The sequence below is a fragment of the Calidris pugnax genome, unplaced genomic scaffold, assembly GCF_001431845.1.
Source record: "Calidris pugnax isolate Ruff unplaced genomic scaffold, ASM143184v1 scaffold44, whole genome shotgun sequence".
NCBI classification, from domain to species: Eukaryota; Metazoa; Chordata; class Aves; order Charadriiformes; family Scolopacidae; genus Calidris; species Calidris pugnax.
The window spans coordinates 36,739,483-36,762,245 of NW_015094506.1; the positions used below are offsets into that span (position 1 = coordinate 36,739,483).

The 22,763-nt window shown below is 36.3% G+C and overlaps 1 protein-coding gene across 5 annotated transcripts in view; it reads right to left on the minus strand.

Moving 5' to 3' along the window:
- The window catches only part of GRM8 (glutamate receptor, metabotropic 8), a 351,962-nt gene that overhangs the window by 177,701 nt on the left and 151,498 nt on the right, over positions 1-22,763 (minus strand). For all 5 annotated transcript variants that reach the window (XM_014964101.1, XM_014964097.1, XM_014964098.1 and 2 more), the window contains 3 exons: positions 21,574-21,709; positions 20,943-21,097; positions 19,655-19,792 (listed from right to left, as the gene is read on the minus strand). In XM_014964101.1, the coding sequence (XP_014819587.1) occupies positions 19,655-19,792; positions 20,943-21,097; positions 21,574-21,709 (429 nt within the window). The remainder of the gene's footprint in view (positions 1-19,654; positions 19,793-20,942; positions 21,098-21,573; positions 21,710-22,763) is intronic.

Sequence of the window (22,763 nt, forward strand, 5' to 3'; positions counted from 1 at the left end):
CTCTCCATAAAAGTTCACCCTCTTAAAACCATCCCTCTTTAAAATTTGCTACTATATGTTGCAGACTGTGGGCTTTTGACAAAATACATTAAAAATATTCATCACAGTCTCTTTGTCTCTCTCAAAATCAAATTGCCCTTAAAAAAAAGGCAAAAAGATTTAATATTCAATTTATAAAGGGAACATAATATAAGACATTTAATAATGTGCTAATAGATCACACATATTTTTAATTAAAATGTAATAATGAAAAAAACACATTTTTTTCATATTATAGATGGAAATGCAAATCTTATTTGCGTATCAGCTGCCAGATTAAGTGAACAATTTCAGAAAAAGCTTAAAATTTTAATATAGAAGGTATGTTTCAGTTTAGTGAATATTTGTGTATGAGAAGATTATGAAGACTGATATAGCATGGAAATGAAAATTTGTACTTGCAGGTTAGAGACTGTCAATGTAGTCATCGTAGGTGAAATTTGCATGAGTGGAGATATCCTACATAAAGGCCGCCATACCTTTTAGCTAATTACCTTCTAGATTTCCACGGGGCTATAAAGGTTGTGTCCAAGCACCAGTTTAGGTCTGTGCTGTAGCCTGGTATTCTGGCTGCATCAGGGGGGGTCCCACCCTGGACACCCAGAGGTCTACAGCAGGAGCAGGTATGAGACATAAGAGGTCACAGCACCCTGACCTATTTTGTTCCGGACACAAGTTGACACCTAACAAATAAGAAACAGTATTTTCTTCCCCCAAGAAAGCTAGATAGAAATGCATCTGCAATCCTATCCCTGGTCTCCGTCTTTGCAACAGTTTGTTCCATAACGATGGATTACACTAATGTTTTCACTGGGACTCCTAAGATGCATCCATCCTGAACATGTATTCCTTGTTTGACAGCTGTGTAAAGCACTTCCAGACAGTGATTTCTGTTAGATTTCTGGAGGTATTTGTCTGTCTTTATATGACATAAAGGCATCTAGACAGAGTGATTCTGCCTGCCTTTGGCAGAATAGTAGCAGTTTCCTTTCACTTCACACCCATTCACACCACAGTTACGTACATTTTGAGTCACTCAGATGTTTAGGTCCTTATAAAGACACTGGTAAGGAGGCCTTGCTCACAGTCCCTAATATTTCATTAATATCAAGGTTATTACAATTCTCCACCTTCTCGCTATTCACAATTGTCATTATTCAGAATGACTTTTAAAATGAACCCAGAATGAACCATAGACTTGCCAAATACCGAAAATTATAGTCTCTATTCCAAAGGTAACACATCTTATTTCTTTAAGGTCTCCAGCTCAAAATATTTCCTATCAATAGCATTTGGTTCAGCTTGGAGTTGAAATTATTGATTCCATTCATGGGTCACAGCTTATAATTATCTTCACTCAGATCTTATTCATCAGACAAACCAGCTATAACAGACTTTACAAAAGGCTTTATTTTGCCTGGTTTTGCACATAAATACTGTGTTTGTATTTACTTCAGATACAAATGGTGCCACCTGCTCCTCTTAGTACCCTGACATTTGGTGCTAATTAGATGGACTTGCATTATCAACAGCAAAGTAATACCGCGCTGCAGCAGGCACGGTTACCATGGATCCTAATGCACTCAGCATTCCACAGGAAATTTAGCAGAGCATAAGAAATAAATCTATTCCTGTGTGAACCTGCACCAGTTCTGTGACACTATTAAGGTACATCCTCAAAGTCTGCTAAATCCAAGGGTAAATACCATTATTATTTCTAAACTTTTATTAAAGCATTTTACCATTGAGTCACCATGTAGGTGAAACAAAATTGCAAGTTGATTTTAAACACCCTGACAGTGCTAATGGAAACAAGTCATGCATTCAAGCTGTAAAGGAGAATGAGTCTCAACTGGGGATCAGTTGCCACAAAAAAGACTACTGGCATCTGTAAGTGAGAACAGTCAAAACAATTCATACTTTTAGGACTGTCACACTGAATAGTTGCAGTGAAATCTCATGCTATTTTTTCCTTTTCATCCCTACCTGAATGTACCTAATTACTCTGATTATAAGACCTGACAAACACGGGCTAATCCAAAAGTTGCTCTTACAGAGCGATTTGACATAGTTCAATAAATTCTACACATCAAATTAAATGAGAAGGAGGAGGAATGGATTATAGTGAGAGAAGAAGGTGAAGAAAAGAAGCTAATAACAAAGAAATAAAACCATTAAATAAGAAGGCAATGTAAAAATAAAATTATTTCCTCTCTCCCCTCCTTACAGTGAAATGCATATAACAGTATAATTCTTCCCATCTGTTCTAGCGTCCAACCACTCCATATTTTACAGTTGAAATAAATTAGCATTTTCTGCTTCAGGCATCAACCTCAGCCATTGTTTGGGGTTCCTCCTTCATTGCCAGAATTATCTACATTTCTGTCGTGTACACATTTTCAAGTGCCACGGAGCCAGCATTCTGTGAGCTTTAAGGTTCTTTCAGAGTTGTACCCAACCTCTCACATCTTAGAAAGTTTAACACCTGAGTTATAAATTGCACTTCCTGTTTTCTCTGAATGGGCTTTTTTAACAAACTACCAAAGGCAAGTATGAAACATTATCGCCTTCCCTTGTGATTAGAATGGTTTGACGTAGTATGGAGTAACAAACTGCAATCAAGGGAAAATCAGGGAGAGATCCACTCCCCAAAGCTGAAAGCATCACAGCACAATGCTGGGCAGCGTGCAGTACGATACACAACCCCACCAGTCTCAGGCCTCTAGCTCCATGGGAGTCCTCCAGGTTTCCTCATAATTGAATTCTAATTGAAATATTTAACCTTTAAAAGATTAAATTCATTTGAGAATTGCCTCACTAAGCTCCACTTCTGTAAGTGATATAGCCCAAGGGAAGTAGAAGAAGACAGGCCAGACAGCATCTACAGGGGTAAAAGCTTTTTATGGGGTAGCACAGACCTACTGACTAGGAAGATAACAATTAATAAACCACTGCATGCAACAAATCAGAAATCAAACAGGTAGGTAATACACAATTCGGGGCAGGATACAAGTAACATTTCCCCTCTTTCTTTTTCTCTCTCTTTTTTGCCAGGTGGATGGATGGACAATGGACCTAGGTTTGTATAGCACAATTCTATTCACAAGCAATCACATTAAGAATCAAAATCACACCCTAAAATATTAGCAATTTGTCTATATTTGAGTTAGCAATCAGTTCCTAATTGTGGGGAAATTGTCGTATCTAAATTATCACTAACTGAAGTGCCAGTGAAACCACAGTGTACACATACATTGCACGCTTTTGGAAATCTCAAAGTTTACACATGGCATAGCAAAAAATAAAATATCCACTGATCTGACTGGAGACTTCACTTTGTTGGAGCCCTGAAGACTGTTCAGCCTTCACTGTAGCTAGATGCTTCCCCTCCACCAGAGCCTGCCTGTTGACAAAATTTCACAGCTGGGGTGAAATCTGTATCCACGTAGCTGAGTGCATTCTTACCCTGGGTGGCTCACGAATAACCAAGAATTTGTCTGTTGTACGGCATGAATACTGAAGAGGAAAGAGAGCTGCTCTAATGCCTGGCCAAGAAAAATTTATCCATCAGTAAGAGAGGCTTGATTTTTCTAAATGTCTGAACAAAACCCCCACAAATAAGGAAGAGGAATAAGGAATCTTCTGAACAAGAAAAGCTTGTATTAAAGATTTCTACAATTATCAATGTATTTTGAATTAAAAACAAAGAAAACCACAGCTTTCTTAAACAATAACTCATCGTGAACATGATTTACTTAATTTCTAATGTCATGATACTGTCCAGACTCAGTCTTTCAAAAAAGCTGAGTAACATGTCCTTGTAATACATGTGCAGTAATTTGCTAAAGTTTTCATCCTAATTTTTTCAGAAGATCACAGGTCAGGATAAGGAAAGAGACATAAATACAGCTATTTTTGAAAATAAGTTTAAAATTTAAGAAGTTATATAAGAGCATCAGATTTGCATCCTCTAGAGAGCTTCAACCTCTTGTAATTATTGACATAGCCGGGTTTCAGGAAGTACATAAATGTTAAGTGGTGAGTATACCTGCTCCCACCTGACATTCTACTTCTACAATCACATTTTTGATTTCAAGAAAGAGATGAAATGCATAATGTTCTCTTCTGAAATATTCTTTTCTGAAAAATATCCCCACAGAAGGATAAATCCATTGTCTAGAGGAATGGAAAATTACTAGACACCAATATTTTTTATGTGTGATTCATGATAATCAGCACATAATTTATACACACCGTTAGTATTGTCTTCATCAGCTACGTGCTAGATAAACATTTGCACAGGTAGCTGTTTACATACATACTATATACAATAAATTGTAACACACTGCTCTGATAAAAAATATTTTTTCTGGGTTCCAAATGATACTTTTTTTCTTACCTTAACCTATAGCCTTATGGAAAGGCTTTGTTACAGAGTTACATTTCACTAGAGGATGTATTTCCATCACAACAAGAACGCTTTCTAAAAACCTTACTCACCAAAATTTTGGTGTCTAGGGAAAACAACACAGAAAATCAGCACTATGTTGAAAATATAATTGTTGCATTTAGAACTGAATCAGTTTGAAACATTTAGTTACATGCATTTGATTTTTATGTTAGATAACACACTATAGTATTTTCATTAAAGTGTAATAAGGTTTAATTCTCTTTTGCTTTGAATTTTAAAATGGTCTGGTTTAATTTCAATTCTAAGTGTCAAATTCCTTTTTGAAATAGAAGATTGATCTTCTTTGCAGTTTTGCTTCTCAAGAGGATTTCCTGAATAATAAATTAGGAATAAAGGTTTTGACCCTTATTGTATTTGTTCCCACTTTCCAAAATAGGTCCTGAATGTATAACAGCAGTCATTGGAGATGCTCTGCTTTTTTGAACAGATTAGTATATCATTGGAGATTAGCAAAGAGGGAGAGGGGACTGGGAACAGTTCCCCTGTGGCCTGCCAGTGCTTGTCAACACCAAGAGGTCCAGCCCCAAATCCCAGCTCCTGCAACTTCAGCTTCCATTTCTCTAGGCAGTCTGCTCTGACTCTTAATAATTCCCTCAGCCCTTCTCCACGTCCTGCTTAGAGTTTCTATGCTGAACTGAAGTAACAGAAAGATTAGGGAGAAGAGGGGGATGGGAAAGGCAAAATATTTTGCTTCAATAGCATCTTCTGTGGACTTGCATACAGGTAGGGTTGACAATGAAATTAAGGTGGAGGGAAAGGAGATTTTATATAGGAGAATAAATGTATACCAAGCCATATACACATGCATGCTGTACACTGAAATAATATTTTAAAATGGAACACCCCAGAGAGTAGATCTGTATGGATATCCAAAAACAAGGAATAGAGTTATATCACCCTTTGATCAGAAAGTGAATCACATACAAAGTTGAAGAACAGAAAATATGACCAGTGAAAAGTGTTAATAATGCAGTTTTTCAAATAGCCAGCTACTCTCTAGGGATACATCATAAGAAGGCAAAGTACAGGCACTAAAAATTACTATTTCTTTGTGGAACTGGCTATGGAATACTTTTACTTGTATTGAAAACATATTTAAGACATGCTGCATGTTGCTATAATCACTCTTGAGTCCTTTCAGCTGTGAAATCATACGGAATTCAGTGCAATCCTGCACAGATGCGTAAGTGTGCCCCATACAGCCTACCTTGCAGGATTGGAGCTGTATTTCTAAGCATTGCACAGTAAACTGTTTGAAGGCATAATTACACCTGAAATGCCTGATCATAATGTAATTAAGTTCCTCACCCTTCAAATGAGGACTAATTTAAACTTGAATTCAAAACTCCATTTAAAAAAGGACAGCTTTTGAAAACAAAAAAACTAGTCAAAAACACGTTAATAAAGGGATTAATGTACTGACCTATAGCAAAATGTACGTAGTCTTATAAAAGAGTTACTAAGGACTTGAACCCCATGAACCAAATGTCTAGGAATGATAAATGATATCAGACCAGGTGCATAATTAACACGATATATTAAAGAACAGATGGGCAACAAGTTAAATTTTAACCTTATCAACAAGTGTCACAGAATTGAACTCATGTGATCAGAAAGAGTGAGAGGACAATGTTTTTGGCCACTCAGCCACAATAGCAACAAAGGAAATTAAATGCTACAGAAAGTTATACAAAGTGAAGAAGCAGAAAACATGATCATTTGAAATTTCAGATAGTCACATTTCATGCAAGTAAATATCATAATGAAGCATCAGCCAGAGATACGGTAAATGATTGACACAAACAACAAGCAAAGAACCCAAATAAGAGAAAGGATGTTGGGTTTTATCTGGAAGAATGCACCAGACCCAATTCCAGATAGAACTACAAATTAGCACATTTGTAATCATGAGCAAAATATGCTCTTATACACCTTTCTAAAATAAAACGGAATAAATAAATAAACCAATAATAAATTAATAATGGAATGTTGATTTTTAAAGATTTTTTTAAGTAGCACCATAAAAAGGCAAGGGAGTTGATAAAAGCACCATCCAAATTCTAAAAGCATACTTTCTTTTTTTCAATGTCATATGTATAGCTGAAGGTAAACATATAGCCCTGATCTTAAAGTCTCTAAAAGCAAAAGACAACATGATAAGTATCACAGCAAAGGAGACTGCAAGAAATTTTAATTTTTTTTTCTTTTTTTTTTTTCCCCAGAAGAGTGATTCATGCTAAAATGAGAAAAACAAAAAGGATAAACTGTGGAAAATAGAACTACATAAATGCAGACCAAGGAAGATTTCAGAGTAATACACACTGCAGCTCCCTCCCACGTACAATTCTCCTTTCATTGATATTAGAGAATTTTAGAATTTAGTATTGTTGAGGACAAATTCTTGGTTGGTTACCCTTTTCATAGGATGTTCAAACTTCTTGTCTCTATTTCAAGGTTCTGTGCAAACTGTCTATAAAGCCCTGCTTATTTTTCATCTCACTTTTAAGATCTAAACCTCTTGTCTTCTGAAGTGAAAAGCAATGTAGCTTCCCTTCTGATCATTCCTTTAAAGTTTTTCTTATCCTACTCAGCCTTTGATTACTGACCTCTATGTGATTTCCACACAAAAATCAAGTTATTACTCTCATTTGGAGGGGGCCATATCCTCTCAAATCTCATACCTCTTCATGTCAATAAAGCAACACTCATGTACAGCACTGAAGATTTGGCCATTATACATCCTTTGTACTTCATCTTTGTGCAACTAAGTTACAGTATCTTTGGTCTCATGTTCCAAATCCTGGTTCTTTTATTGTCATCATAAATTACATGAAAGACATTTTCACAGAGGAATTAGTGACAACATTTCAGATGAAATGGAAAGTGACCTTAATACTCATCCAAAATTCAACCAAAATCTTATCCAGACCTGAAAGTTTCATACTGCCCTTTGCTAAGGTATGGGTCAATCTGAGTCTGTGTAAAGGAACAATGTTTAACAGTGAGTGCCAGGAAAAGTGTTATCGTGAAGGCTGATATTCAGGCCACAGGAAGATCTGCTGAAAAAGTGCAGAACCTACACTACAATATGTAGATTAATTTGCCCTTTTTCCTGCAGGCTGTCAGGTACCAATCTTTATATTCCACACTACCCCACTACACACAGAAATTGCAAATGTAAAAGACCTTCACATACTCACTTCCAGTTCTGTTAGCTGCCATGAAGACTTGTACAATCTAGTAAGTGAATTAATTTAATAGTTTTTTCCTGTCTCTGTTTTAAAACACTGCCGCAACTACAGATTTCACTTAAAATCCAGTGCAAAAGTATCAAAACTTCATAAGCAAGTTCCTTCCTATTTAATTTCAACCTAATTTTGCAAAAAATTTAAATGATATAAATATAGTCTGATTAAAAAATTAAAAGCAATAAGTTGCAGGAATTAAATGCCTGAATGTGTGTGTTTTATCTATCAGTAAATAATGAGCAATTTATAGAGAAATTTTATCCTCATTTTCACTTTCCAAATTGTGTGAAAGCCATTTATAATCTTATGTTTATTATTTACTTGGAATGACTAATTACAAAGCCAATGATTAATTGTGGTCTGTACATTGTTCTTTCTGAATAGCTTTTATCTAGATTTTGAGGAATGTTACACACTTTTAAGCAGGATGCAGAACACATGACAACTTTTTTGTGTCATAGTCACACTATTCACTTTTCCAAATTGCTTTTCTCTACTCTAGCTTTTTGGCATAAGCTAACATTTTGTCCAAAAAGTTAAAAACCAAAATCTATTATTCAGCAATCTATACACATGGACTGTTTGTTATATTTTCAGATTTTATATCTAATATATCTTGCAAGAAGCTTCAGTGAAGTGCATAGCTTGTTCTATCGCTCTCCAAGACAACACTTAGAATTTTTCTAAAACTTCCACTTTGAGAGTCTCAGGCTCTCTCTCAAAATTTAAAAGGAATAAAATGAATCTGTTTCTTGTTTGCTGTAGTTTCAAAAGTCACAGGAAGAGACAATTTAAAATTTTACCTTGAAGTGCTTTAGGTGCTGGAAATGATTTGTTCATTTCAAGATGAGAGAGTAACAGTTGATCTATCCAAGAGTCTCTGAAGTACTGCTCTTTCAAGGGTATGGCTCAGCAAAAAGTCTACCAATAGTCAGAACTGAACACTGAAAGTGAAAAAGGACCTTTATTTTCTAAGCTAAGGAATGCTTATGTGGTACTTAAGTTCCACTGGACTCCTCCAAGTTTATGGGGTTTTGACACATGCAAATGCCAACTTGTTTTTCTTCTTCTTTGTTGCTTAAAAGAATAGAACAGGGAAACACTGTTTAAAAAAAAATAAACTGAAAAGTGCAATTTCTGAGCCAAAGAGTTTCTACTTTAGCACCTAGAAAAGTAGGGAACAGATGGAAAGCAGGGGAAACCTGAACAGCATGGTAGACCATGGCCTTAGCACAACACCTGCCCTATGAATGCAGAGCTTTTGAAGACATTTGGGTCTTATTATTTTCTGAGGTCAAGTGGAATGTATATAGTGCATAGACCTTCCCTTTCACTATCTTGAATTTTAACTAAGACAGTAGCAAACCAACTAAGGTACCATTCTTGGCTGCCAAATTTCAGCAAATGCTGAAGATACAGGGAAAAACCCCACAGCATTAATCACCCACTGTTTACTGATGCAGCTGAAGATACCACTGATGGAAGCACACTTTATCCCACAGTATCACTTTAATAAATTGAAAGTAACTTGTTTTCCACAGGGTATGTAGCATGTGAGATCACAACACCAGCTGCTTTTGTCTCAGTGACAGATCATGTGCGTTATGTAGATTCATCAAAGATTTTAAAACTTTAATTTGTCTGTCTCATGGGATTATCTCATCACAGAATAAAAGGATCTTGGCCAGAATAATTAAATACTTCATTTTTAAACAAAGTCTAAAAATAAACGTGAAATATAAACCTTTGTCGACAAGCGTCTTTAAAATATTTTGTGTAATTCAACAGGATATTGCATCCTGAAAAACTATGGTATTATCAATAGGCAAATAGTCATATATTCAGATCTGAGAAATAGTTGCCACTAATCTATGTACAGAGGACTGCCATGTATTACTCTCCTTTTTGTTTCTATCTGTGCAAGTACCTGTAATGATGCTAAATTACCTCTGAACATTTAAGTAATATACTCATAATTAATATAAGGAAATATTAATCACCAGGATCTTACATGAACTGTGAAGGAAGAATGCTTTATCGAGAGAGTGGTGATCCGTGCAACCATGGAATGGCATTCATTTCACTCGATTTGAGCAATCTAAAAGTGGGGCAAAGTAGTCATCTAGGTCTATTTGCAGTCCATAAAGAGAGATGGGCATCCTCACAGGGTAAGTCACACCAGTCTAAGCAGCTTATTAAGACATGTGGAGGTGGCCTGCCAGAAGTTAAAGAATTAAGTAAATCCTGTCTCATGAGCTCTGTCCAAGGGCAATCCTGCAAATCCTGAACAAGCAGTAGTCCAGAGCTAGAATTTGGGTCAAAATCATAATACACAGGTTTAACTACATAGCAGGGCAAGTTCAATGTAACAAATATACCTCTCCTCCCCTGTACACTGATTTTAACACAAATTGGGGACACTTATGTTTCTAACTGACCTTTCTCATAAGAACCCTCCATATAAAAACACCTATCTCAACTATTGGATACAAATATTTTGGAAATATTGAACTATAATTGGTACATTTAATGGATATGCATATCCATTAAAATACAAATTCCGACCTCCTTTCCTACACTGATTTATACTATAGCCCATTATGTATGCCCCATTGATTTTGCTGGGTCTATTTCTGCAATAAAATTCTACTCAGTAGATTAAAAAGCATCTGCATCTGTTTACAGATGACCAATTTGAACTCCCTTCCACAAAAGGTGAGCAATTACTTAAAAATCAGTGGTATTTCACAGGTGAATAATTATTCAGTGTATTGAAAATGTTCATGATCTAAAAGCAGCCCACACTAAGTATTATCATTGCTTCTTCATGAAATGATGAAGCCACTTAGTTTACCTGTACTAATTATACCATAAAATTAATATATTTATTGAAAATATAAATTTACTTGGGGTGTTGGTGGTATCTAACATCAGAATAACTTTAAACTTTTTTAATATCAAACATAATCAGTACAAAGATCACAACAGAAATATTAAATAATTTCCTCTGTTTTACCCTTGTGCTCATATCTGTTTTAACTTGTTGATATCCTGTAAATCAATATTAGCTAATAGAAAAAACAGTGTTTTGTGGGAACTTCTACATCAACGGTTTATGATGTAAGTCACTCTGCATTCCAGTATATGTACGAGATGACATTTTTCTGCAGTTACAAAATAGGATAAACAAGCTACTTTTTTTTTTTTTTTATCTACTGAGAAACTAGGTTCTGGTAAATTTAAATATATATCTTGAATCATCAAATACTCCAAGAATATTAAAAATAGCTTATAAATATTGAGCTGTGTATTAAATTGACATTTCCCCCCTCAGAACAGCTAATCAATGGAATAATGCAGTTAGTGTGTAGTTAGCAGTCTTCTCCGAATAAAGGCCAAGAGCAGTCAAATCCAGCTTGTTCGCAGGATCTGTGCACAGACAGTGCTCTACTTCCTTCATATTTACTCAGAAGGATCTATATCCTGAGCAGCCAATTTCCCTCGTCATACCGACTCTGAAAACACTAGATGAGGGGGTCCACTTTTCTTCAGCTCTGCCCGCTCAGTCCCTTGAGTGCAGCTACACTTATGTGTTATTTGGATAAGAAATGTGTTTTTGAAACAAATTTCCCGAGTTCCCCCACCTTCATATGGTGGAGCAGTCTTGCTGTGCATAATCCCAGTGCCTTTCAGAGGAAACCAAACCGTGGGATTAGTACTGGGAATACAGACAGCTATGGCCCTCCATCTCAAAGGACCATACTAACCTGAAGTAAAACCTCTTGAAACGACTGCAGTGAGGACCTCAAACACTCGATGACTGCTTTGCTCTGCAGAGGTGCACTGTTTGATAAGGCAGATATGGTGGTGAGGGCACCTGGGCTGTCTGGGGAAGAAGGTACCTCACACAGGCCACTCTATCTTTGCCCAACTGGTATCCCCCACCATGCAACAGACCAGGAAAAAAAAAAAAAAAAAAAAAAAAAAAAATGTATCATGGACCACTACTTGTGAATATGGAAGAACATTTTCAACCAAATTAACATGCCTGCTGCTGAGCTGGGTAAGAGAGTTTCACCTCCAAAACCCTCAACCAGATTAGTTTGCAGAACAGTGCTAGAGTTGTTGGAGTTGGTCAACAGATCTGAAGGATGAGTCACTTTCCGTTACGTTACAATGAGCAGATCAATCTGTCTGACTGCAGCCAAGGACATTGAAAATTATGCAGTTAATGGTCCTTTTTGAAGAAAAACTATTTTTTTATTGTACTACTTGTAGTCTAATGAAGCATATAGTCAGGTTGCAGGTATGCACACCAAATGTGCACACTTATAAAATGCTTAAGCCCTACAACCTGAAGTGCTTGAATAATGGCATAGATGATGTATATACAAAATTAAAAGTTTTCCCAGTCCTGTCACAAGGCAGGATTGCAAGAACTTGCTTAGAAGGAAAAAAAAAAACAAACAACAAATATCTTTTCTACCTGAAGAAGGATATCTGGGACTTGGCCTTATACAGAACCTGTTTTCCTGTTCACAGCAAGGGTCTGTTTGTGACATATGAGGAGAGCAAACTGAGGAAGAATGGCATGCAACTATCAGCTTTCTTTTTCTACCAGCATTTGTCCAAAGTGGTACAGGCTGGTACTGGGATTCAGAGAGTAACTTACTATCATCTCCCACAAGCAAGGACTGTGTACAGATGACATTTTTACATGTGTGACGTCTAAGTTGCATCACAGAGTAATATTGGTTAAAAGTTTTCTGAGGGTACATTTCAGAAGGTGCAGTCCCAAAGTTCACATAAAATTGTTCTTAAAACAGCAATTTGTTCATTAGGATACGCCGTTCTTGCAGAGGCTCTCCGCTGGAATAAGAATTTTTGGATTCATAAGTTACTAGCAAACACATCCACACATGTGCACCTACATAGGCGTATTAAAAGTATTCCAACTTGGCAGCAAGTTCATCAAATCTAAAATGGCAAGATACTCTATTTAAATGATTCTGAAGTGGAATCTGACTCATAACTTCGTAAAACATTATAAATCTAAAATTGATATGTTTCCTGACAGAATACAAGACTTGAATTCCTATTTATAAATAAAACTATAGAGAAACAAAGATCTTTACTGAGTCAATCAAAAATTTCTTCTTCACATTAGATAAGAAGCTTTTTAAAATGACACATTTGCAGGTGAATTTAATCTTTGACAACAGGAGTGAGAAATTATATTCCACTGGATATATTACAAAGAGATCTAAAAATGGTAACAACTGCTGAAAGAACAAAATGGAAGACAGCAAGTGAAATGAAGAAATCAGACCAGTGAATGGGTAACATACATCAGGTCCCCTGATTTGACATCTCTCAGACATACAGAGTAATACTCAGTACACTGCACATTAGCAGTTGCTGGAATGAAATACCATTCAAATTGAATCTTCTGAAATTCTGCAGTTTCTGGAATGAGAGCCAGAACTGGCTCTTTGTAAGACAACTGAATGTGTATGTTTTGATCAAATATACCTTAAGTTATGGTCTTCTATTGCTTATCAGTCTATCAGACACTGACAGCAGAGAGACAGCAAGGTTCATTCCTGCCAGTTCTCCACCATCACAAGAAAATTTCTTCTAAACGTTCTGACCTGATGTGTAGCACAAGAAAACCCGTATTTCAATCTTGTTAATTTTGGCAGAATGTCACTCACCATTCTCAGACACCAGCTTTTTCTTTGGAATTGTCTACCCAGGCTTCTGAAACTGGGAACCAGACAACATCTGCAAAAATGGTGAATTTACAACCTACGGTATACCATAATAAAGAAATTAAACTTTATTTAGGTTTTGACCTCTTCCTCATTAGGAAAAGGTCTTGGTGCCACCTGGGACGTGATCTATTGCCCTAAAAACAAAAATAAATATTTTCTGGCTCCATGTATTATTTAATGACACATGATGTAGTGTGATTTAATGATATATTAGAGATATCATGGGCGCCTACTGCAGTGCAGCTACCTGTGACACACAATTTTTGTAGTTCTAAGATAATGTCCAAAGCAGAGTAAAAAACAGCTTAGACTATGAAAATTATTCCTCAAAGCTTTTTGTGTCCAATTGATGTGATGGGTAGCAAAGATTCAACAGTCAACTTGACTCCTGCTTATCATGCTGCAAATTTAACTACTGTGATTTTTGCAGAGAATTACTGTACTTACACAAAACAGCAATAGACATAAAGTCAAAAATCCTTCTGCAATGTGTTTATAAGCCGCTTTTCAAAAGGGAATCAAGAAAATGGCAAACAGAAAAATAAGAGAAAAAATAAGAATTGCCCTTTCTACCTCATGCATAAACATACAGGTCACAACACACAAGTCACACAATGAGGGAGAACATGCAGCTCTTTCTGTGTGCTCGAAAACAGTCCCTCCTGAGCCTTAGTGCCTTTTGGGAATTGTGGTGCAATTGTGTGTGTCTCAACTGCACCTATTCTGACTTTTTTTAACTTTGTGTAGGTCTCATCAAGAAAAAAACACCTACTTTAGGATTGATTTTATTGTAATGGAACCATTACTCAAACTAAATGGCAATGCGCTGTACCTCTGCAAGATTCACATTCTACTACTGAACTTTTCAATTTGTTCTATAAATTTTTCAGAATGTGGATGCATACACACATGAGTAAATCTACTTATTTAGGTAATATTTTTAGGTGCTATTGTATTTTTGAAGAGGTTAGTTAAAACAATTAATGTATCTGTAAAGTTCCTAGCTATGCATGATGTCTACTATACTGCACTGTGATTTTTTTTTTCAGTGAAACAAATAGTTCCGTTTGATAGAGCAAATTGAAATTAGACTAATTTACACAGATCTCTGTATGCTTTTGGAAACTCTTCCATCTTTATTTTTAGCAGTGCAGTCAGTCATTATAGGCAGTCACAGACTGATTAGGTTTGCAGAGTAGTTAAAATGCTAACCATACAAAACAGGGGAGAGACTACTTCTGTAGGGATGTGCACAAAGGACCTTTTTTAATTAACATTTTTGTTGAGGTTTTATTAAAAGACCACATTTTGCTGTTCAAAGACTGCAGATGCTATGATAAATGCATGCCTTGAAGGGGTGCCATGGGGAAAATCCAGAACAAATCTCAATGGAATTATATCTTCTTATGTCAGATTTGAATCTGAAGCTACCATTGTACACATTAAAACACCATACAGTGAGCAACTTCATGTTAGATTTCTATCTGCTTATGCATACAAATGCAAACAAACATCTACATTTGTGTGTGCACATTTATACACAAAGAAAACTTCCTCTGAAATTTTGTTAGAATGAAATAAAATGTTAACATTCTGCAAGGCTAATGGAAGCAAATCTGAGTGCATTTCATTTATTTCTTACCGTTCTTCCTTAACTCTTCATCATTAATGATGTTTTCTTTTTCTATCACTGTGGTTTGGTCTTCTGAAAGATGGATGGTGCATATTGTCAGCCCCACAATTCAATGCAAGAATACTCTGGGATATCTTTGTTTCATCTTCAAATCTTTGTACTCATACTTTTGTATGAGTAAGAAACAAAAGGTCTAGAAACCTACCTTAAGGTGGGACTAACAACTAATAACTCAACAACCAAGATCTGGAGTTAACACAACACCAGCAATATATCTGGTCAGTCCGCAATGTTTCTAAGTATTGCTAAATCTTCAGCTACCAAAAACTTGGCCCACAAATTGAGTCAAGTGGGAAGCTGAGGGTATGGGAAAATTCCCCAGGATGTCAAATACAAAGTAGAGCAAGAGGCATACCGTCTCTGCCATCTCCCACAACCATGGTGCAAGCCCTTCCTCTTGAAGGATGCAGGTAAGCAAAGGATGAGTGCTGTCTCTGTCTACAGTTTTCTGCTGGGACAGAGGGATAAGTGAAAAGTTTCTCATCCCCACAAAGAGATTCCAGTGCTAAAGAAGGGCTGTTGAAGATCTCTCAAAGATCCACGTCTCACTAAAGATCTTTTTTACCGAATACAGAAAACCAGCACCTTGAATAAATATGTCAAGTAAGGCTTCTTGTAATCTCTACACACAGTTCAATCCTTGTAGTGCTTTATTCTTTTCTGTTTTGTTGTACTAAGACAAACAAGTTCCCTGCAAATGCCTTTCCCCTTCCCAACTGAAAAAGTTTAAGGGTAGTCATTGAATAATTGTTTCATGTTTTCTAAGTTACCAGCCCAGTTTGGTATTTACTTTTTTTTTCATTCCAAAAATGTTGGAAAAAAAACCCCAACACTCTAATATTTTTCAATGAACTATTCTAGTCTTGATGATTTGATCAATGTACATGCACATTCAGAAACACATAGAGCTAATTGCAAATCAATAGTGGCAAAGCAATTTCTTTTCCAAAGTTTAGGTGAATCATTGCTTTCTGTAAATTGGCAAAAAATCAGAAAGCAAACGATCAGGCAAACTCAAAAGAAAGTTATTATTTTATGTATCTATTGGCAAAGCACAAATTTTTTTAGGAATAACAAGCAACAGCAACCACAAATAAACAGTATTTTTAAACAGTTTTAAAACAGTGTTTTTCTTTAAATAAACTGTTTAAGCCATTACCACACAAGACTATAATAATCAGTACTTTATAAGAACAGGAGATACATATAAGGAGGGAAGAAGGTTTGTGCTTTTTTGTAATTCTTAACTTTGAAAGAGAGGAAATCCCTTTCAGGACTTTCAGTGCTAAAAAGACTTGATTTTACACGGAAAAGAAAAGAGAGAAATATTTTACACTATGAAGCATTTTTTAGTATCTTCATAGGAAAAAAAAATGTTTGAAATTGGATTAGATTGTTAGAAACCTGACTGCAGGTAGCAACAATTCAAAGTTATGAACCAATAACTTGACTAACCAGAGAACAGGGATATCAGTTTTGTTGTTATTGGGAATTACAAATATAATATGAGGAAAAGATTCAAGTACCTCCTAGCTAAGATAAACAGGAACAGCTAATAAAACACAACTCAAGCCTGAGAAAAATTTATACCTATCAATTTGCCTTTTAATACCTTTGGAGAGGGAGATTTTCAGATTATGGCTGTACCTTGAGGTTTCAGATTTCTTTCAGTGTATCAGTGGTTATTGACATGACACACAAATTGGGCTGGTGGGCAAAAGATATAGAAGATCTTATTATCTGCAGTTCCCAGATAAAATATGGGAGAATTAGGATAAATGCTGGTTTTAAGTTAAGCCTTCAAGTCCTGAGCTAGAGATGGGAATGCTTTCTTTTTAAGAATTGGGCTGAAATTTAGGACTGGGAAACTACACAAGCTCCAGAGAAAACTGGCAACTGGGATAGAGCGAGGATCAGTCTTCAATATTAAGTTATAAACAATTAAATATAACAGCTTTTATATTTTTATTGAAAGTAGAAGGTTCATTCTTCCATTTACAGCCATTACTTTTGAGCAGACTTGGCCATGAAGTAACATCTTTGGCCTTTGAAGGGAAAGATAAATTAATGGATGGGATATTCTCCTCTTTAATCTTTAGCAGGTGTAGAACATCATAGTAGACTGACTCATCTGCTTTGATGGCTGTGGTATGAAGAACCATCCAGGATTTCATTGCTGCCTCTCTTTGTCTCATTGACAAATGAACTAGTGTGGCTCAAGATGCCATTTGTGATTCTCTAGTTCTAGACTGGGGGCTGGGGGGTGGCACTTGCCCATTCTCTACCTACCGTTTCTCCTTAAATCACAGGAGGTTTATTTTGAACTTTCACACTCATCTCTTCATTCAATTTACTTAAAAAGAACAGGTTTCGGCTATTTCTGTTATCCAACCCTTTGATTTAGAGAAGCAAAGGGATCATGATGAATCACCAGCTTGTTTCAGGCATGCTACTGTCTGAGGGTCTTTTCTACTGTAGTAAGCCACCTTTATGTGGTTTTAGTCAAGGGTCCTATCACTCATAGGTACTCCTACTTGCAGAAGTATTCATAGATCCATAAGATTTTTTCCCCTGCAGGTGAAAATGAATGTGCAACCTTCATATGAGACTGCCTACCTCTTAGTCCCATCCTTTGATACTATGTTAACTTTCTGGGTACAGAATATGTTATCTTTTTTGTTTTCAGGCACAGAGAGCACACCATAATTTTGTTTCATAAAAACATACGGATATCCATTTCAAATCGCAAATTACTTTGAATCTATCAAGACACAGCCTATGCATTTTATATATTATTTTTTACTTGGTAATTCCATTTGACAGATGCGATGAGGCCGAAACAAGTCATACAACCATCTGTGGTAACATTTAGAGCTTCCCAAACTACAGCACATACACCACTCATTCCACCTGAAGAACTTCAGAAAAGCATCTATTTTCCACTTAAAATAGTAAAAACAAAATAATCCCTTCCCAGACATGGGTAACTAGCCAGCCATGACTTACTGCTGTATGAATCAAGGCCAAGGAGTAAAGGATTAGAGTAATGAGCTATCATTTAGCTCAGTGAGAAACTGAGCATCATCCTTTTCTTTGTGGACTACGTGCTAAAAGGCAGAAAACAAGGTGCTGTTGTTGAAATGAGAGAGCACATGCATGGCTTTCATATTTCTGTGTGAGATATATCTGTGCACTGCGAATCCCAGTGCAGTAAGTCTTTGAATCGATGGCACAGCACACATACAATAAATCTGATGGTTGAGGAAGCACAGGACTAACGGTGCACGTGGTTGGAGACTGCACAGTGTGTCTGCCTGACAAACCCAGAAGCGTGGTGCTGGTGTGCAGCTTTTGTTTGCGGAAAGTTTGGGAGCACACTCCCCCCATAACAAAGGCTGAGGACAGTGTCACCAGGCAGCCAGAAATCTTGGACCGGTGAGAGAACGAAAATCTTTACGTTCCATGTGGAAAATATCTGGTGAAACAAAACTCTGCCAGGGAAATCAAGGCACATGGATGAAGTATGCAGTGCAGAAAATTGAATATTCTTGCCACCACTAGTCACAGAGGTGGTGGTCACTACCAGTACTGCTGGAGGTAATTAAACAAATGAATCAGGGATTACTGATATTAGGAAAACCTATCTATATAAAAAAATAACAAACAGTCTTCTGTAGTCACTGAAGACTAAAGGTAGCAATCTTGTGGTAAGCCCTACAAGGAAAAGCAAAAAGCCAACAACTCGCAGGTGACACAAAACTCGGAGATACTTGATGTGACTGCTACATTAGCTTTCATGACAATTGTCCCTGGGTATGCTGCCTGAGGAGGCACGTTTGAGAACACCAGTGCCAGTTACATAGGGTTTTTGCTCAAACTTCATAGAGACTTTCAGCTTCATGGTACAATACAGAATCCTAGTATTTCTTTTCATGTGAGGACAAGTAATAAGGACATATTGATTTGATTTTTATTTCATCCTCAAACACAGTTTGTAAACTAAATAAGGAGTTCATGACTTGACCTATCATCAAGACCTCGACAGTTTAAACAGAAATTTAATCTTCTCTGTATATACTTCAGGGATAACAATATGAGAAATACTGTGATGTGCCTGTTCCCTAAAAAACTCATATTGACAACTATAGATGGGGTGAGAGAAGAGGTCACTGAAAACATGAATGAAATTGAACCACAGCTACAGGCCTTCAACAAAATCTGTACCATCATTGGATTTGTGCAAATTAACTACTAACTTTCTCAAACATTGTCCATGATTTTTTTCTTCAGGTTTGAGAAAAAATATCACAGTTTTACAACAAAATAATTTGTATTGGAGAATTGAAGGGAGCCAGAAGTGATGAAAAGAAAGCAGTCCCATTCCTGTACTCCAATAAACAACTTATAGATGTTTTATTTTCACAGTTACCTGTGCATTTCTTGATATTGCTATTTCTTTTTCCATGTGATCCTAACTTGCATCCAAAGTTCTCCTCCCAAAATTCTGCAAACCATACATTTCTTCGATTGTTAGCAAGCGTTCGGCTCCGAAAATATCTATCAAATCCTACATTTAAGAGAAGTGAAAGAAGCATTAAAAAATTATAAAGTATAAAATTAGTCTTTTAAAGACAACAACAGATCTTGCATAAATATCAAAAGAAGAAAAAGCTTGAGGTACAAACTACTATAACAAGACATTTTATGAGCATCGCAGTATCTAAGGACTTAAAAAATGGTACATTTGTTATTATCCCATATTTGCTGTAGAATATTTGTTTTAATTTAAATATCTACAGCAGTTAAAGTGTCTCTAAAGTTCCAGCAGAATTCTATTTTTTAAAATGCATTGCAGATAGTTATAGAAACTTTTAATACACAGATGACCCAAATAAAGAATTTGATACCTACAAGAAATTAGACAAACTATAATCACTACTTAGTCAAAGACTGATCCAAATAAATTTCATCTCAAGACCATATAAAATCAGCAGGTACCTCTCTGTTGAGCCAGAGAGCTTCTAAGACACCTAGAATTCTGCTTCTATTTATAATGTTTAATGACCACAGCTGAGAAACTAAAGACTCCTCCTTAAACCTGGTCAGATTCTCCACCAGCCTTACAACCCAGCTGCCATAATGAAATCATGACTAACACATACCATCTGGATTAAGCTCTTTACAAATCTGACTACATTCTCCAAATAGTGTCAATAGTGCTCAGTTTTTCTAATTGTTTACTATTTTAGTGCACTTACCCAGACAGTAAGAGATGTTACTATATCCAGTACCCTCCCAGGAATAAAGGCATTCACACCAACAGCTTCTATTTCATCCACCAATTCAGAAACTTTGTTGGCATAGTAGCTTCTTTAAGTAAGTTTAGGAGAGGAAATCAGAGCCTAGGCTGATCTCCTCCCGGGAGAACATGCTGCATTATCATTAATCTAATACTCTCCTTTTTTGTCCTAAAGAACCACCAGGCTATGGGTAGGAAGCTCTCCACCACACATGCTCCTAGTTATTAGACAATAATAAGACTGCTGAATTGCAGATTCAGCATTTCCTCATCTCAACAGAGATCAGGCCAACGCAAGTTTTCCCTGTAATAAAGGACTACATGTTTTTTTTAATGGTTTTGTAGGAGGGTTTTTTAAGAGAAGTAGGGTGCTTTAACGCTGTCAGAAATGATGGGTTCATGCCATGTGCGTTCCTACCATCTATTGAAGTTCTTTTGGGCAGAATGGTTACTGCTCCTTCTGCAATCTCCTCCTGCTGCTGAACCGGTGAAATTTTTGACCCCCAGCTATCTGAGCCAATCCAGAGGAAATGGCCAGATTGATTAGCTTTTTTGGCTGCTTCCAGTATTCGCCTGCAAATACACAACAGATGACTAATTAAACAAACTGCATTTACAAAGAGCTTGAAAATCCCCAGCATTAATTCTGGCTATGCATAAGTAAGCTCACACTAACAAATTAGTCAATAGTTTTCATTTTAAAGCAAATTCAACAACATCTGTAGTGAACTCAAGATACAGTACTGTACTAGTTAATTTGTTTCATCTTTATCCACATTTTTCTAGCATTCTTACTGGTTTCTTCCTTTTCAGTCACCAAATAACAGTCTATTGGAGCTACACTTCTAGGAGCTAGGAAGAGGTTAGATCTCCACAGAATAAAGGACCAGATCACTAAATAATTGCAACTTAATCTATCATCAGAGTTCCAAGAATTTTTACATGGGATTAAATCTTAACCTTCCTGTGTTATTCTATTCTGCACCAGCCAGTTGAACATCTCTGTGAAGAAAGAATATCTTTAACACATAGAATTAGGAAACAGGCACCTAATATCATCTTCATTGGCAAACATGATCACTGCTCGAGCATTTGGAGTTTCCAACAAGCGCTTGATGATCTTCTCAAATTCTCCTGGTCTTGGCTCCCGGGGGATTTTGAGTGACTGAGCAATGCAAACACCTCCTGAAAAAAATTAAAAGAAGAAAAAAGAAAAAAGGTAATTTTAACACATTAAATCTCCACGCTTCAGATAATCCGCAGTTAACCAGGCAGGCAAAGAAAACAAGACAGTAATCTGAGATAAGGCAGAGCAGCCAAAAGTTACCTTATCTGTATTTTGAAATATGCATTGTGCAAACTTACACAGTCAGTACTGCATTAGAAGTTCAATTCAGGTACCGGTTATATTATTTTTATATAGAATTTAGAACAATGTCCTGAGCCAGACCCACAAGCACTGTACTCTGTTAGGACTGAGTTCTACCAACCTACCCCAATTTATGGCAGCTGAGAACCAATCCTTGCCACAGGATTGCATTTAACTGTGGAGTCATAATTTGACAGTTATCTTATGTTTGTAAAGTGGCTCATTGGTACCAGGTACTATCATACACCTCTGCTTTTTCAGCAGAGATTGTAAGGTTAACAATAAATGCTGTGGTTACAGAATCAAGTAGAGAACTTATGAATGAATGCATACAGATCACTTCTAATTGTTATTATGACATTCTTAATTAAGTTGTCTTAATTATTTAAGAGGTTTTGGGTTGTCATTGAATATTCTAAATTACTAATCAGCAAATGAACACAAACTCACAGATGTCATTTATATCTCTTCCTGACATAAGGAGGAAAGTGCTAATTGAAATCTTTAGATTTTACCTGCCCTGAAAAAAGGGACAAATTTCTACAGAAGTTCTGATTTTTAATGGCTTTCATACAGATGTGCAGGGGAATCCCTACTTCCCAGTTATGACACTGTTATCAATGTTTGAGCAGACAATGAAAAAGACTCCTTAAGCATGTTCCATGAAGCACTGAGTCCAGATTGGCACCAACTTCCAATACCATAGATGATCTTTGTGTGATTGTTTGCTGATTTGGTTATTTTAATTATTTTCTCTTTAAGAACTATAGCCTGATTTACTTTGGTACATCTAACTCCCACCAATATTTGCCTGTAATTCCCAAAATAAGAGCTTCTTGTGGAGAATCTAATCATTAAAAAAACAGGAAA